The 19,940-nt window shown below is 29.0% G+C and overlaps 2 protein-coding genes across 4 annotated transcripts in view; both read right to left on the minus strand.

Annotated features, from left to right (window-relative positions):
* The window catches only part of LOC124494542 (DNA-binding protein SMUBP-2-like), a 102,972-nt gene extending 89,782 nt beyond the window's left edge, over positions 1-13,190 (minus strand). The window contains exon 1 of the mRNA XM_075728993.1: positions 13,151-13,190. The gene's annotated coding sequence lies outside the window, so the exon portion shown is untranslated. The remainder of the gene's footprint in view (positions 1-13,150) is intronic.
* The window catches only part of LOC124494763 (uncharacterized), a 64,734-nt gene that overhangs the window by 38,933 nt on the left and 5,861 nt on the right, over positions 1-19,940 (minus strand). Inside the window, exons 1-4 of one of the 3 annotated variants that reach the window (XM_075728984.1) lie at positions 16,921-17,200; positions 16,132-16,766; positions 12,413-13,111; positions 6,798-7,091 (exon numbers count right to left, since the gene is read on the minus strand). In XM_075728984.1, coding sequence (XP_075585099.1) covers positions 6,798-7,091; positions 12,413-13,036 — 918 coding nt within the window. In that variant the 5' untranslated portion in view covers positions 13,037-13,111; positions 16,132-16,766; positions 16,921-17,200. Of the gene's footprint in view, positions 1-6,797; positions 7,092-12,412; positions 13,112-16,131; positions 17,201-19,940 lie in introns of those variants that run through there. The other 2 variants (XM_075728983.1, XM_075728982.1) reach the window with 2 other exon arrangements.

A 19,940-nucleotide genomic window follows, 5' to 3' on the forward strand; every position in this document is an offset into this window, starting at 1 on the left:
AATAAATCTATGTGAAAATATTGATAGACGAATTACAAAATGAAATCCATTCGAAATTCAGATAGAAGCTACATACATCAAAAACAGACAGTTTGAAAAACGGAACGAAAAATCGGAAGATCTGATCAGGATCAAATCAAAGGAAGAGTATCATTGGTCATCATTAGATGTTTTCTTACACATCATTTGGTTCATCATTATGGAATAAATTTGATGGTGATAGTGATGATGATGATGAAAAGTAGATCAAACTAGGCATTTTTCTGATTCGTATTTCCAAATCATTCAGTCAGTTAGTCAGTCGGACAAACAAAAAAAAAGAAGAAAAAGTTGTGTCTATGTGATTATCATCAGTTGGTACGTCGTCGCCGTCAACATTAATACATCTTGATGAATGAAAGCAAAAAAAAGAGATTAAAACTCATCTCTTGAATCTTACAATCCTCGCCAACATAGCCATCATCACCACCACCTGGTATTATCATCATCATCATGTGGATTATCAAGAGATACTGTTATATACACACGAACATGCTTATTATGTGCCATCCAATCGATTCAATTGGAATGAATTGAAAATGATGAATAAATTGATGAATATCCTTAACGGATCCCGGCTACTATAGACAAAAAAAATCAAGATTGATACATCCACCGATTATGATGATGATGATGATGATGACCGACGATAAAGATGAAAACGATGATCAATCGAATTTTTCAACACACACAACAACATATAGATATCTAGATAGATAGATAAATAGATGAATGTTTTTGACTGGTCCATAGTCGAAAATGTAAAAAAGAAAATTTATTTAAGTTTATTTAATCGAACCCCGTAATAATCATTCATTATTGGCGTTCATCTTTTAACGCGCCACCACCACCACCACGACAACCAACCAACATTCGAGGATCGATTACAACCTAACAGGATATGTGTGTGTGTGTATTCATTCAATCAGATGATTAAATTTATCGGAAAAATAAAATAATGCATTGATAATTTAATGTGGCTACTGCCGATTGATAGACGACAAAAAAAAAAAATAATAAAATGAAAATCCAATGACTTTCAATGGAAAAAAAATTGAATCAACTAACTCACAAATATACACTATACTCTCTAATTTGAATGAATAAAGATTGGCAACACTAATAATGATGATGATGATGATGATGATGAAATGAGACGAACACGAATCGATTCGATTGAGGTGATCAAATGTAGAGCAAATGATTAAATATTGACCAATCGAAGATGATTATTGATGATTAATAATAATGGCTGAATAACTCTGATATACATGGATTAAAATATGAAATTTAAATTTTTTTTTTTTTACTACTTCTCTCTATTTTGTCTATGTAGATCATTAAAAAGTAGTGGAGAGAACAAAAAAAAAATTTATGATCATCAGATCAGATTACATAAAAAAAAAATTTGTATTTTACATATTTATTGTCCAAAATGTTTAACATTTGAAGGAAAAAAAATTTTAGCCTGTTGAATTGGAAATTTTTTTTGCGAAATGCATTGAATTGACAATCAAATAGATTTCTTGTTATAAAACAAATAAAATGGTGTGAAAACAAATACAATCCAACGATTGAATTAATCAGAGGTGGATGAACAGTAAAAAAATATAAAAATGGATTGCAAACAAACAATAACAGTTTATAATATATGATCATTAACATCCATAATCATAATCAAGTATGATGATCATACGTAAACTAAATAAAAAAAACATACAATTCGACTATAGTATAAAATTTCCGGCTATAGAAAAAGGATGAACCAACCACAAAAAAAATAGGAAACAATAGAAACAGAAAAATTGATAAATATTAAAAACACACCTATTTGTGTTCATCTTATTCATTATTTTTTTCATTCAAATAACGAATTGTCTATATTCATTTTTCTGGAAAAAAATAAAACAGTTGTGAATCTTAATTCAATTCAATAAATCAACAACAAAAGAAAAAAAAGAAAACGATGATGTACATTGCACATCTTATTAATAATGATGATGATGAACATTAGAATAAAAATATGCAAATAAGTAAATTGAAAGATTTGTCAAAATTGGGCTTAAAATTTTGTTTTTACAAATTACTCTAATGGAAAAATTGGTCAATCTATCAAATAAAGACGAAAAAAAATACATAATGAATTTGTTTTGATGTCTTTTTCCAACTATGGTCCAAAATAACCAAAAAAAAAACATTGAATCCATTGAATTCTATTGTTTGTTGTTCATTTTGCCACACACATATGAAAACTTTTACGTTGATTTCAGGTAGCTAATAACAATTTTTTTTCCTGTCCATTCACTATGTGATGATAACTATGATGATGATTATGATTAAACTGCTTTGGCCATTTTTTTTTGTTCATCTTCTGGATACCATTTTCAGTAGTCCAAAACAACAACAACAACAACAACAACAAAAAACGACAAGAACAATCAATCTCCATGCAAACATTATTATAAAATAAGTTTATGTATGTACAACTATTTGTGAAAAAAAAATAAAAAAAAATAAAAGCAAGTAATGATTAAACTCATCATCATCATCATCATCATCATGATCCAAATAAATCGTGACGATGAAAACTATGGCCATTTCTATCATCATCATCATCATCATTGCTATTTTATCAAACAATCCAGAAAAAGATGAAATCATTTAATCTCATTGCCCTTGTTATTATTTAATGTAGTGATGATGAGCCACAAGCAAGCAAAAAAAAAAAAAAAAATGGCCACACACAGTTTTTTCTTTTTTTGTTCATAATTTCATGCCAAAAAATGAATCAGTATTTTTTTTTTCATTCACCGAATATTCTCATGATCATTAGCACATAATCATTGTCGATCCAACACCCACCATATTGATCATCAATAATTATGATTAAAAACATCATGTTGTAGTTTAAAAAAAAACAGAACAGTTTATTGTTTAAAACAAATGAAATAAGATAATGCATCTGAATAAAAAAAAATTGATCAACAAAAATACAAATCTTAATCTCAACTCATCATTCATTAAATCATTGATCATCTTTGGATGCTTCCTTCATTTTCAAACAACACACTCACACACACATGCTGGCTCTTCTCTATTTTATCCATCATTTGGTAAGTGTAAATAAATTTGCAAAATAATAACCGGCCATTATAATGATTATCATCAAAGTTGTTGTTGTTGTTGTTGTGTTTTGGATCAATCGGAAAAAACGGATGAATTTTTTTTTCTTCAATGAAACAAAAACAAGAATGGATCATCATCAACATTGTTTATAAACAATAACATTAATAATGAATAAGTATTTGATGAATGTATGATAATACAACGATATTCACATGTGTGTGTGTGTGTGTATTAATCCGCCCTTGTTATGTCTACACACACATATATCGAACAAGCGGTCATCATCGTCATTATTATCATCGTCATCAAACATGGATCATCCAGTTCTCCACCCAGAAAAAAAAACTTTCATCATCATTTTGTTGTTGTTGTTGTTGTTGTTTTCGATTGTCAGTAGTCAAAAAAAAAGGAATGATGAGACCTCGAATACAGTTCATATAATCATTATAAAATAACAAATTAAAATGAAAATTTAAAATAATAATTTAAATAGATCAATCAAAGTAACGGATAAACAAAATAAAAAAATTTGTTTTCCCCGATAAATTCAATAAAATGAAAAAAAAAAATACAAAAATCCATCAATCTATTTATGAAATCTATCCATTTTTCAATCGATGATCCTTTTTTTCAAAACATCATCGACAATTCTAAATAGAATGATTATAATAATAATAATAATACCAATAATCATCTTCGATTTTCGATCCTGATTAGTTCGATTACTTCAGTAATAGTAGTAGTAGTAGTAGTCGTCAATATTATTATCATTATGATTATGATTATTACAGTCATCGTTCAAGTAACAAAAAAAAAAAAAATACTGAAACTACAATACATTAAATTATATTGATGAAGAGAAAAGATTGAATTTAAAGAGAAAAATCGATGTTGATGATGAGAGGGAAGACGCCCGAGCTAATACAAAAATGACCATCTTATATCTCTATGATGATGATTATGATGATGATGATGCTGATTATGATGATGATAAAAACAACACAAGTGAAGAAATCTAGAAAATGTATGATGCCAACGCCCAAAAAACTAGAGCAAAACCGAAAAAACAACAACAACAACAACAACATCGAAATCGACAGCAGCAACAACAACAACAACAACAAACACGCGATTTTTTCTTCAGATTGACTTTTGGACGATGATGATGATGATGATGACGATTGACGAGAAACACCTCACTTATCGTGTGAATTGAATTCAATTCAAATATTTGAATCGGTTGGAAAAGGGAAAAAATGACAGCAACAAAAAAAAATTATCAAAGACATTGATAAAGATGGACAGGCCACATGTATAAACTGGATCAATAATGGATCTATATACTATTATAATGATAATCCACAAGTGTTGGTTTATCAATATTATATTGATGATGATGATGATGATGATAGTAATATGGATTTTTTTTTGCACACATATATAATGATAGACAATTGTATCGTTGTTGGATCCATCCATTTTTTTCCGAATGATATGATCAATGTTGATGGATCATGAAAAAAAAATGGACTGATGGTAATTGATGTTGCAACTTGCAATGTGTATGAATGTATATCAATGATATCCAATAAAAGAAAAAACCATCAAACCAAAATGATAACTTTAAAGAATGATGATGAATTCACATCAATCTTGGGTAAGAGAAAAACTTAATAATAATAATAACAATCAATCTATGAGAGAGAGCGAGAGAATGAGAGGCATAATTTGATTTAAAGAAAGTTTTGTATCGGATGCTTGATACAATGCTAATAATAATAATAATAATAATGCCAATAGTATACTAGAACAAATAAAATTCTATATCATCCACTCATCAGTTGTGATGAAGATCATGGTAAATTTTTGATCACATCTACTGTACTGATTTTTTTTCCGCCAAAAAAAAACCATAATGAAGTAACTGAAATCATTTTTATCTTAATCATTACGGAATGAATTATTATTGAATGGATATTGAAATCGGTTTATATTGAAAGAAAAAAGGTCTAGACTAGATAAATAAATAAACAAAGCAACTGACCAACACTAGCAAGAAAAATAAAAATAAAAAAATATTGGAAAAACTACTAGTTTAAGATGTGATATCAGTTTATAATCCAGTCTTTCAATTACTTATCATCATCATCATCATTATCATTATCGATGAATGGAAAATTTAAACTAAAATGGAATAGGATCAAATAAAATGATAATGGATAATTCTCCAATGATGATGACCCATGTTGTAGACATAAGACAATTTTTTGTTGTTGTTGTTGTTGTTTTTCATCATCATCATCATCATTATCATCATTGACGATTAGAATTCAAATTCAATCGGGAAATAATTGTTCCTTTCAATTAAAGTTGATGAGAGTTTTAGAAAATAAAAAAAAATATAAAGATAAAACCGATGCTGATACCATGTTATGACATGGTTTTCCATTTATCATAGGATGAGAATCTGTGGATTAAAAGAACAGAAACAGATAAAAACAACAAAAAAAAAATAAACGAGAAAAACATCCGTTCATTTATTCATATAACGAAGGATTCAAAAAAAAACTTTCGCAGGTAGAAAACGACGAAATATTCATATATGAAAACAGCAATGAACTTTTATGTTTCAAAAAACATCATATCTCATATTGTGGTAATAATGATATTATTATTATTATTATTATCATCGTCATTGACCATAAATGGTTGATACGTTCATCAATGGACAAAAAAAATGATCCAAAAACAATGAAGATATGAAGATCAATCAAATCATATGCTAATTAAAAAAAAAAATTTGCGTGGCTACAAAAAAAAATTGACAATTTTTTTTCTCATCAAATTGAATACAAAAAATGTTTGCGAAAAGTTTCTGAAATTTGAAACTTTAGATTTTTTTTTTTGAATATCTACAAATAAAAAGATATCAACCATGAATGAAAGAAAGGAAAGAAGAAAGTGATCCAATTATATTAACTGCCAATAATGAGATAGATAAAGAGAGAGAGAGAGAGAGAGACGATGACCACAATTTTTTTTTTTGATTACAAGATTTGGATAACTGGATGTTTTTTGCCAAGAAAATTAAATTGTTTAAGCCAATTTATTCAACTTCGAAAAAAAAATCAATCAATATTCAATAGAATGAACATCTTTTTCTTTTCTGACCAAATTTGTGCACAAACACGCATACACACACACACACACGATTCTCCTACTCTAATTTGTAAGTATATTAAAATTGTTATATATACAACACATGATATCTAATTCTATTTTCTTTTTCTTCATACTTGTTATTTATTGTAATTTTGTCATAAATCAAAATCTTTTTTTGATTGAAAATTATAATCGATCGAATGGATAAAACAAAAATTTGGAAGACAACTTTTTTTTTGTTTTGTTTTGGTCAATTTAGTCAAAAAAAAATGAGATTCAAATTAGATCGCAACAAAAATGAATATGCTCTGGGCTATTAATTTTGAAAAAAAAACATATTTGAATCATCATTCATTGAAAGGAAAATTTTATAATAATGTATCCTCATTCTCTCTCTCGCAAACACAGTTAGAAATAGAGAAAGTGAACGGAAAAAAATAAAAAATTTCAAAATAACAAATTCAACTTACTTGGCCACAAAACAGCAACAAGATGGCGTTAGCATCTCGGGATTTATTTTTTTGTTCATCAGAATCTTGTTGATGATAAGAATCACTATTATCGTTGCTGCCCGATGTATTGACAAAAACGGTTGATCGTTTTTGATTTGATTGAATATTGCCATTATTAGTGCCATTATTAATAAGTTTTTGTTCAGCTTCTGTTAGATTTTGATTCAAATGTCGAATTGCAGCAATCCAATTGTAAACTTGTGGATCTTGTAATTCTACCCATGCAGAAAATGTTCCAGAACGATCTGTTACCTGAAATTATAATAGTGAAAAAATTTTAAAAATTGTCCAAAAAAAAAATTTGAATGAAAAAAAATTTTAATCATGCACGATTGCGACATCTGTTGACGAATACTGTAGATATTTTTTCTAAGAATTTTGACCTTACTGAAAAGTACAAAAATGCTTTCCAAAAAAAACCACAGCAAAAATAAAAATTAATTCATTTTTCATGTAACAGTGACACGCGTCAATATCACTGGAATCGTAAGAATCGACACCTGCACACACATGCATAGCTAAAATTAGTTGCCATACTTTTCTATTTTTGAACGACAATTCATATCAGAATCACTGAAAATGTTTAATAGAAAGTTTTTGGTTCAAATTCATCGAACATGACACATTGGACACGTGTGACATTGTCAATGTCGATGAATTTTATCGATTTGATTCGTTGTAGGTGGTCGATCAAATTTCGATAACCCGAAAGCATTCTGATGAAGCACTATGCTAAATTAAAACAAAAAAAAATGTATCTATTCTCTTTGTCAAAAAAGAACAAGAATCATTCATTAGAACGGATTGTCTAATAAATAATATCAAAATAATCAAGATAAATTATCGACAATTATTTTTTGCATGAAAAAAAATGATTTATGCTAATTAATTAATCCTTAATAATTAATTATCGTAAACTAAGCTTGAATGACCTCGTATACGTACTTTGACCTTTGTTCGGACACATCTCTTTTTTTCAGGCAATAAATCATCAAGAAAAAATAAAAATCTGTTGTTCTTCCCGGCATCGGGTTTATTATATTGGAATTAACCCGTTACTATGGGTAAATATAATAATAATAATTGTACAATAGTAAACAAGCAAACATTCTATATTCTTATTATGTTTGGATCGATATTTAATATTGACAAACTCAAATTCTGTATTTTGGAAACTTTTTTTCTTTGGCTGCTACACGAATGAAGAAAAATGATAAATTATTTTATTCACCATTCTATGTTTTTGGCTACTACAATTTTTTTTCTCTCAAAAACACGCATCACAAGACAATGTCATGAATGTATACGATAGAATCAATCAAAAATAGCCTGAACTTGGAAAACTTTTTGCATTCTGTCTGCTGATATTTTATAATTCAAATCTGATGGACTGAAAAAAAATAAGAAATTGAAAGATTCAATTTTGATCATTGAAAAAGCAAAAAAAAAAACCTTTACCACTGGAATCATAATATGGTTCCGTAATACAACCGGATAATAATAATTTGGATGAGAGAGAAAGAGAGAGAGAGAGAGAGAGAGCAAGGCACACGTGTTGGTGTGTATCGAGGCGTGTAGCAATTCGATTTGGGTTTCATGGTTCGTATGACGACGATACTCTCTGCTAACATGTATAGTATACACGACGAAAGCAAAAAAAAAAAACATCACTTGTATGATGTGATGTATGATGACAACATACACACAAACATACAATTTTTATTCAATTCTATCGATGGAAAAAAATACACATATCTTCCATCATGGGGGCAAACACAGCAATATCATATCGACAGAAAAAAAAATGTCAGTAACGCCAAAAAAAAACGTTTTTATTATTGTGTCATTGTTAAATTATCTGTAAATAATGGATTGAACATGTTATATCATCATCATCATCATCATATTATTCTTGCTAACAGCCTGTGTGTGGCCTTCTTTAAAAAAAAAGTTTTTTTTTTCGTTAAGCTCAAATATCTTTGTCCATGTTGATATTGTGAATTAGATTGGATGGATGGATAGATAGATGAATGAAACAAAAAATGGGCATCCCAGCAGTTTTGACACACACACACACACACACACACACACACACAGAGTATATATCCATATTGAATAAGCAAACACACATATGTTGTATCCATTAAAAATTGCAATTCTTTTGCCTTTGATTATTTCTGTTTAAGGCCATCATCATCATCATGGATCCATTCAATCCTCCTGTTACATCCATTAGAGTTGCATTATGAATGATGTTGACTTTTTTTTTTGATTGTAAAAGTTGGTAACTAACTACTCTTGTACCACATATCACTTATACATACAACATATATATTTGGTTTAAGCATCATCCAATACATATATATATGAAAGTATTAGCAATAACAGATGATAAAATCATTAAACTCAATATATACATTCATCAATATTAAAATATCTAAGTTAATTTTTTTGTTTTGTTTTTTCTGTAAACAACTAATATACCATAATTTTCATTTGTTTTTATGCAATTGGTGATCAATCTTTTTTTTGGACGGTTTTATTCTGTTTCATTTCCGGAATTCCATTGATAGAAGAACCGAAATACGGAAAAAACAACAACAACAAAAAAATCTAATTCCGTGATTGGAAATGATTGAATAGAATATATTGATTGATTGAATTTCATTTTAGGAATTTGTCACCAAGGTGATTGTGTAGCGGTTATATACACATAATATGTTGATAAAAAAAAAAATAAACTAACCATTAAGTTATACGTGCGTAGGTGTAACATGATTGAACACATACACACACACACACGCACACGTGCATTATGTTCGTGTGAAATTTCTAATCTTCAATTCAATCAACAAAAAAAAATGTACAAAATTTAGCTTGACATTAATTACCTTGCATTTGGTGGATGAAATCAAAATAACAATAATAACATAAAAGCAGACAATGTCAAATCAAACCAAAAAAAAAAAAAAAAAAATGAGAAATAATATATACCAAAAAGAAAAAAAAAATGCTCGACGTACTAACACCAATCATGTAATTTTTTTTTTCTCTCTCTCTCTCTCATTCTTTTTCTCTATGTACATGTTTACGATCCAAGTTCTATATCAGGCTCTGATATTCTAGCATTATTATTATTAATACGAATTGACGCCTGGAAACCATCATCATCATCATCGTCATGATTGCTGCTTTATGATGACAGCCTTGACGTACATAGTCAACACAAATTTAAATGTTGATTTTATATTTTTTTATGTAAAATATGATAAAATGAACAACAGAAAAAAATAATCAAAAAAAAAAAAAATTACCTCTTGGAACAATCACATAAAATATATTACACATACATACAGAGATTCTTTTTGTTCTAGCCACATACGGCGCAAATGGTAAAGCGCAGCTCTATATATTATATATATTGAGGCGCCTTCATCATCATAATCATAAGAAAAAAAAATGTGAAACATTTTTATTCAGATTTTCTTTGACTATTTATTAAATTTTGTGATTTGTGATTGAAATATGTATGGAGATAACCACGCGTCTAAAGCAAATTATGGAGAAAAGATTTATGTTCTACGTTGGCAGCAAAAGAATCGTTTACATCGATAAATCCTCAAAGAGAGAGAAAGAGAGAGAGAGAGAATTGAAACCAGAATCATAGATACATGAATGTGGTATTCAGAAAAAAAATGATCAACGAAACAAAAACCAGAAAAATGATACAAACAGGATGTATGGATTTTCTTCATTGTGGTTGAATCCCTAACGAAAAAAAAAAATTTCTCCCTGAACTTTGATATGGGAACCAGAAAAAAAAAACATATATTTTATTGCATACACACCAGAGTGGCTAGCAAAAAAAAGAGAGTGAGAAATATGAAAACATGTCTTTGACATCTTTCTTGTAATGCCGTTAGAATGGCCAATTAAAATCCTATTGAATCCATCTGGTGTGTGTGTGTGTCTTTGACATACCCGATCTACTAAATCAACAACGAAAAAAAAAAATCAAAGAATAGTCAATACCAGAATCTATCTATCTTTTTATTATGATGATCTTTGTTCAATATTATTAGAAATCTCTGAACACAAACGCAACTTATATACTCAATTATTGAATCAATTTCCAATGACACCTAATTTATTTTCAAATGATTATTCTTATGATGATGTGATTATCTTTGTATTTTTTTCCAATATTGCTTTTATGTTGACCTTTGATGATCAGAACATTTTTTTTCCAAATGCTTTCATGTGTAAGAGCGGCTTGAAATTCACCAAATAATTTTTTTTTGCCTATTACGTTATCGTTTGGCAATGAACGGTGCTCGTCTCATATCCCCATCAGAAAAAAAACAGGCAATTGATACAAGCTGACGCCAGAACCAGAAATAGGAAACAAACATTTATATATATGAATGAATGGTAATACGTTGACTCAATTTATATAAATAAATGGGAAAAAATGAGAAAAATATCTGAACCAACCAAAACCAAATCGAACACACACACACACACACAAATGCACGTCATTTGAATCGTGGACCAAGAAAAAAAAAACAACAGGAAAAAATAAAAGATAATCAAAATACTGGTACAAAACGATAGTGGTGGTCCGAATAGAAAAAAAAGAAAGAACTGCATTTACATGAACGATTCGATATTTTTTTTCTTCATCTCATATTCAATTTAAATTTTGTTTCAGAATGTTTAATAGTACTGTATTTATATATATGTTATATAATGTTTGCTGTGTTTTTATATCCATAATCATTATTTGTGGGTGATATATATATTCTTCATACAAATGTTCACTATAGTTTAATTTTTCTGGTTATGAGTTGTTTTATTATTATTATTTTGCTGATTGAATTGTATTCAAAGTTAAGGTAATATCGTGGAATATGATTATCATCATCATCATCATCATCAAGATATTGAATTTTCCAAAACAGAAATACAATCACACACTAATATATGTTCAATCATCATATGGTCTCGAATTTCCAAACAATAACAAAAACAAACAAACAAAAAAATTGTCCATCTGGTGGACCATCAATGATGATCGAAGCTCATCGATCACTATTTCCCAAAAAAAACTTAACGCATTTATACATATCGCAAGATTGGATTCACTAGATTTTTTTTTTGTATTTTTGTTTTGTTTTCAAATGCCCGAACAAACAAAATCAATTATCCAATCGACTAAAAATCTATAGAATCATTTTTGGATCACCCGCTGCTGTTTTTGTGCCGTGTTTGCCTGTCTGATACACTTGTGCATCAAACAAACAAACACACAAACACACAAATGTAAAACTATTAGAAAGAAAAAAAAATCATAATAGATGATCATTGAAGATTCGTCATCGTCGTTATAGAATCTTTAGTTCATTGAATTATATACCTTCACTGTGTGGGAATAACAATATGAATGTCATTTTTTTTCACCAGAAAATTATAACGTATAAAAAAAATGTTAAAAACTTCCTGATTATTTTTTCATTTTTCATTTTTTTTTTGCTGTGAATGAACTTTTGAACTAATGTTACTTTTGAACTTACCTTAAAACATTGATCAGCATTCATTAGATGTTGACGACTTTTTCCAATTTTAGCTGCATATGGTCCAAATGTTGTTGAACGTTGAATATCGGTTGAGGTTGCAATATAAAAATTTTTCATAATAGTATTGCTCATCATTAATTCATTATCATTTGATATGTTTGGATGAACTTGTAATTTTTCAGGTAAATTTGGAAAATGTTTTGCATAGATTTGTTGTTCAACAAATTTTGTTGTATTTATACTAAAATTTGAAAATCTATCCACATTAAATTTTTGATGATTATTCAATAATGGATTGGTTGTTGAAGATAATTTATCAATAGTTTGTGCATACTGTTCAGAATAAAAATCTGAATGTGGATGCAATGAATGAATATTATGATGATTGTGATGAGGAGGTGGTGGAAAAAGTGAAGATAAATAGGATGCCATTGTGTTGGCTGAAATAGTTGGCGATACTGGTGAATGATTATCCGATACAAGGTTTCCTGGAGCCATGGATGTAATCTTTAAATTTTGATCAACGATTTTTATCGATCGATTTTTTTTACTTTCAATATTTGATTTGTTAATATTAGATTTTGTCGATCGTAACGATGATGGTAACAAATCTGTAATCATTTTCGATTCAGATTAAAATCGTATTGAAAAAATTTTTTTTTTAATATACGATCACGTATCCTGAGACAGACCATCCTGGGAACGAAATAGAAGAAAAAATTGTAAAAAAAAAACATTTAGTTATTTGACACATACACACACACACACAAACAATAATAGGTAAAAAATGAACAATTTTTTTCTCCAAATCTTTTTTCACCATCACAATCATGACGGAACTTGAACATTGTGTCGATTGGATTATATGATATACGCCCGAAAAGAAAACATTAACGTATTGATCACCCCACATCACATCATAAAACAAAACACTCATCAAAGTAAACATTCATTGATTTGAATATATGTGACAATATGTGGCCATCATTTTTTTGTTTATGATGATGAACATCAAATATAATCTCTATGGTTATGATCACTTTAATCAATGTCAATTTGTCAAAAACAAAAAAAAAACGATAATAGAAAAAAAAATAATAATAATATCGTGTCGTATTTCAAGCCTTAACCCTTAAACAAAAAACTTGGCAACAATTTTTAGCTAGAAAAAAAAATAAAGAAGATCCTCAATCTTGATAAGTATGTCGATGATGAACAACAACTTGACGAGAATCCGGTTTCCTGTGTTGAATTGTTCTTCTCTTTTTTTTCTTGAAAAATGGCAGACAAGTAAAAAAAAGAGGAGACAGAAATTTTCTGTTTATTATTTATATATTTAAAAAAATGATGATGACAGTTTTTTGTTTCTTTCTTTGTTTTGTTTTATCAACTTTTCTAAATTTCGATGAAATAAACACACACACACACACACACACACAAAACACAAGATCCTTGTTTGTCTATAGCTAATATATTCCATATTGTTTTTTTTGTGTGAATATTTTGGCTGGGCTTGTAAATATAACATAAATACTATACACACACATCTACACATGCAAGAGATCCTTTTTCTTAATTGGCCATTTCGAACGGAAATGATTTTTTTTTGCAGCTAAAGATTTGTCAATTTTTTTTGACAACCAGAAACAACAAGAAAAAAAAACCCAATCAGCCAAAAAACAAAAACAATTGCAATAGGTTTGAGGTTAGAGATATTTTTTTTTTTTACTTCGAACAATTTAAGAATTTATTTTTTTACACTTGACATGTACCCTCTATGTACAAAAATTACAGTTAATCAAATAGTGATGTTTTTTTTCTGTCCCAGTTTCATTTGTGTTACTTAAATTATGGTCATCCGTTTACAAACAGTAATGAAAACAAAACACCTCGAAAGTCAACAGTTTTTTTTTATCACCCGAACATCCAATGAATGGACAAAGAAAAATATTGATAATTAAACTTTTGCTCAAAAAAAATGAAAGAAGATAAATGACAATCAAGATAGCCAAATATCCAGAACAAAAAGTCTTTTTTTACGGATTAAATCCAATTCTTATTTTGATTTCAATTTTTGTTTGACTAGCTAAGCTAATCGTAGAATGCGCACGCCCTATCTATTATCAATCTAATGGATGGAAAACGGTATTGGCCAATATGGTTTATATTTAATTCCAAACAAAAAAAAAAGAGTCATTAATTTGACGTTTGGTCGTGGCTATTTAGAGGTTTGAAAATGAAACGAAACGAAAAAAAATAAACGATTTTCTTTCAACATCAACGTTAGTGATGAAAATGATTGCACGCTCATTAACACTCTCTTTTTCATTCATTCACTTTCAAACTTAGTTAACATTTACTTGGACCTTGGAACACACGTCGGTCATCATCATCATCATCATCATCATCGTCATCATTGTCCATAGCACCGATGGCAAAAATAAAATTCAAAGATCATCTAAATAGTCAATTTAATACAATTGTGTTTAATAGATTCTATCCCCATAATATTCCAAATGGTTAGCACTATTGTAGAAAATTGATGTACTCTTCCCCTTAATAGTCATCATTTATTTATACTCACTATAAAAGCTATATAACAAGCAAGTGTGCACACATAAATAAAAATATCACTAAATGAAACTGTAAAAACCAAAGATAAAGATGTTTCCATTAAGAAAACAATATCAACATTTTTTTTGGTACTGGACACTAACACACACACACGCACACCCACAGTTGCTAATCAGTGTTCATATGGTCTTTTTTTTCTAGTTGACTTTATCAACGATACTTAATCTATACGATTGTTGTTGCACGAGTGTCTGTCCACTTGACATGGAATGAAATTTTTTTTTCTCTGATGAAAAAAAAAATTTCTTCGTGTGTTTGTGTGTGTGTAAGTCTATGTTTTTTTTAAAAAAAAGACGACGGAAATTCATTTTCGATAATATCGATGAAATGAAAATTTTGAGAAAACAAAAAAAAAATTCTGCTTTGAAATGAAAATTGAACTGGACTCAACATGAAACAAACAAACAAACAAACAAAACATTATTTACTAAAACGACAAATGTACGAAAGAAAAAAATGCTGAACTCATCAACACTCTGAACAACACACACACACAACTTGTATCAAAATGAATGGATCGATTTAATGAAATTGATTTTTTTTCTTAATATCCAAAATTCTCATTCAATACGAAACAAAAAAAAAGAATCGTACCGATACAATATGGTGTTCAGATGGACGTTCAATTATTATTAGTAAATTGCTAAATTGAATTTAGAATAAATCATGAGCCATTTAAATCATTGTATAGTAATCGACATGATTGAGCTTTTGTTGTTGTTGTTGTTGTTTTAATATAATTTTTTTTTGCAATACTGTTGATCACATTTCAAAATTGTAACCCGATCCGTTGAAGAATAAGCTCCGCCCAATCGACATATGAATCATTGATGTAATTTTGCAAAAAAAATTATAAAGAAACAAAAAAAACTCCACCCACTCATGAAAAATCAACTTAATAAAACCAATCAAATTAAATTCTATCGAAAAAAACAACAACAACAACAAAAATTAAACAAATCAATAAATTCATTAAATCGATTAATATATTATATTTATTGGACTTTGGATAGCAAACACATATAGCCTCTTATAATGTGAGTAGGAATTTTTTTTATGAATATAAATTATGGAAAGGTTACCGTAAGGTCAAGTAGTGACGGATGTTCCAATATTTGATAGTTCAATGTTGAAGTTGTTGTTGTTTGGGTTTTTTTTTATGTAATGGTCATATATTGCTTAGTAAATGATGAATTGATGATTCTCTGACATATGTATAAGTAAACATAAAAATGTACATATGGAATCTAACACATTTTTTAGACAAAATGATATTGCAAATAATAATGAATGAATGATACAGAAAAATACACGTACACACTACTCATACATAAAAAACATTCAGGTACATAAGAAATTGATAAAAACGAGCAGATGGTTGAAAATGATCAACATTAAAACACGCATTCACAATAACAATGATACAATTGAATAATGATGACAATTTTTTTTCAATTTCGGTAAATGTGTGATGCACAAATATGGTAGTAACCGTAAATGGGAACCAACACATTAACAAAATAAAAATAAAAACTAAAAATGTTGATGATAGATATACCCAAATGGCAAATGACAATAAACAAAGATGGAAACAAAAATATCTTCTCAAGATTTTTTTTTTGGATGAATCGGTGGATCGGTTGGTTGGTTGGTTGAATCATCGGAGATAGAGGTGGAGCGTCTTTTTTTTTGTGACAGTCACGATAAATATATACAACTGATGATAAAAGCAAAAGCAAAAAAGGAGATATTAGTATATTTATATTCAGTATACATAGTGAATGCTTATTTTATTTTATTCGTATATAATAATATGTCTATGTGTGATAGAGAGACAGATAAAGAGAAAAAAAAGAAAGAGAAAGACAGACAGACAAACATAGATATGGATGATATGTTGTGTGTGTGTGTGTGTGTATGGATGAGCCAACCGAAATACGCACAATACAATAAAGCACGCTTGCTTTTACGTATAAGAATAAGGTGGAGCTTCATCTAAACACATAGCCACAGTTATTTTGTGATGAACCCCAAAAAAAAAAAAAACAAAACCAACAACTAAAACGAAGAAGCGTTCAATTGATGAATCCATAGAGAAAGGCAACACATTTTGGAATTGATGATCAAAAAAAAAAAATATTTGAATACACTACACATAGAAGGGGAGAAAAGAAACACCGATAGGTGACAATAAGAGAAACAGAATTCAATTCTCTTTTCAATGATGATACAGTGAATAAGAATGAAGATGAAATGCGCATGGCTATCTCTATTATAACCACCATATATAGCTTTTTAGTATTCTTTTAGCTTGGAAGGATTCAATATCTGTTTTTTGTTTGTTTGTTTGTTCTCTGCATTTATGTGATTCAAACCAAGAATCAGGATGGATGGTATCATCCTTCTTTTTTGTTATTTTTTTCATTGAACAATGATGATACCATACCATGCTAATGACGAATAATGATGACGATTGGCTGTTTTCATCTGTCTACTGGGCGGTACTTTTTTTTACCATTTTGACTATCCTGGGTATCTTTTTTTTTGTTGGCCATGTGTGTGTGTATGTGGATGCGCGTTACCATCTTCGTTTGCAGTGAATACTTTGATTCCAATGTTGAAAAAAAAATAAAAGAAATGTCAGATACATGTAGTATCTGATCTCTGTATATATGTTTGTTTCCATTCATGGCGTCTATTGTCTCAAAGTAACAAACGAAAAAAAAAAAAAAAAATATTATATGCCTGTCGCTATAGATGCCAAAAAAAAAAACTCAGTGTGCTTACATCAGCATCGCAAATAATACATGATAACGATAACATGAAAATGCCAAAGTAACAAAAGAAAAAGATTGAGTTGAATAAAAAACTTTTTTTTTACGGATTCTATGGAGCAATCCTCAAATAAAACATCAGAAGCATCAATGTTGATATATGGTGTGCTTGCAAGAAAAAAAAACACCACTCATTCTGTAAAAGAAAAGGAACACAGAAAAAAATGAGATTCAATTCTTATAACAAATGAATCCATACTAAGTTCGTTTTTTTTTTACTGGAAAAGGTCGACAGACATTTGGACAATGAGCATCGAGCCGAATAAGAGGAGAAAAAAGTATAAAGAGATTTCAAATCTGTATGCAGCCGAGCAAACCAATGAAAAAAAGTGAACAACAACAACAACAACAACGACAACACGAAAAGGTGATCTTTAATGGATGAAGGCTATTTCGATCACACACCACACGCACAGACACAGCAGCCATATATATTTTAGAAACAAAACAAAACAAAAAAACCTTGCCTAATAATGACATTAAGCCGGATATTGTACACTCAGATCATTATCATCATCATCATCATAGATTTTAGATGTTAAAAAAAAAGTATTTTTACATCTTCTCTTTCATCATCATCATAATGTGATCATCATCAAACAAATGAAAAAACTGAATGTTTTTTTTTATCAATCATTTCTATCTATGATATGATCCATTTATGATTGAATGATCATTTCCTAAAGTGGCTCCAATATACACACAAACACACACAAAAAATCAATGTTCAATTCAAATCATCTGATCTGATCAAAGATTGTATTTTCATTTAATAGAGTTGTCTACTCAATTGATGACATTTAGAATGACAATAACAACAACTACAACAACCAAAATAGGATAGTCTTAAATTGAATTCAACAAAGACGAAAAATTTTTTTAAAGGCTCATAGTTGAAATTGATGATTGGAAAAAAATTGAATTGTCAAAAAAAAAAAAAAAAAAAAAATAAGGACCAGAAGAGATTGTCAAGACAATGAAAGAAAAAAAAATCAAAAGCAAGTCAGTGAGACAAAATCTATTGATTGTTGGCTCAATCCCTGCCAAACAAATTAGCTGGGTATTATATATGATGATGGCCTAGTTGAATGGATCCTCAAATGATCCAAAGGCTAGGCGATCATGCATTATAAAACGTTCCAATATATCGGACAATCTGTCTCTCTCTTTCTTTTTTTTTTGTTCTTCCTCAAATGTTGTTCCATCAATCTACGACCATCCGATTCAGCAAAAAAAAAAGATTATGTCTGCTACTACACCTCGCCTGATTCAATTCAATTCAATTCAATTTGATTTGAATCGCTACCTATTCGTATAAGGGGCCATAAAGCACATATAAACACATACACATACCGAAAAAAAAGGTCAAAGGTGATAGAAAAAGAGACAAATACAACAAAAAAAAAGATGAATGATCATCGATTGAGAAGAGACTGGTCGATGTCGTTATCACACACACACACACATACGTACAAATATAAACGAAACAAACGTTTTCGGATATAGTTTGTATATTCTTTGGCCGACAAATTCAATACAAATGCTAATAAACACACAAATATAACAACAACAACAACAAATAATTTTTTGACTAAGTCTGTCATCATCATAAATAAGCAAATTTCCATATTCTTTTCATTGGATGTTATATTTTATTCGTTCAGTTTTGTTCTGACCAAAGGTTATAATAACTCAATTTTGTTTGCATTTATATTATGGCCATACATTGTATATATGTAAATATTACAAAATGACAAAAAAAAGTGGACACAATATATAGTAGTAGAGGAAAAAAGTTGACTAAATTAACACGTCATCATGTGAGGACAAACATCCAATAGGAAAAAAAACTTTGGACCATATTAACTTAAATAGATAGATAACTTTTTGTCGGATTAAGATCAAAAAAAAAAAATAATAAAAAAATTCTTAAGTTATCTTAGTTTTTTTGTTGATTCGGTGAATAAGAAAAACAGAAATTCGGTTTCGAGTCAAATAGATTGACAAATAAATGCTAGAGTCGGAATGAAATCTCGTTTTTTGTTAAGGCAGCGGGT

The sequence above is a fragment of the Dermatophagoides farinae genome, chromosome 3 (assembly GCF_024713945.1).
Source record: "Dermatophagoides farinae isolate YC_2012a chromosome 3, ASM2471394v1, whole genome shotgun sequence".
Lineage (NCBI taxonomy): Eukaryota > Metazoa > Arthropoda > Arachnida > Sarcoptiformes > Pyroglyphidae > Dermatophagoides > Dermatophagoides farinae.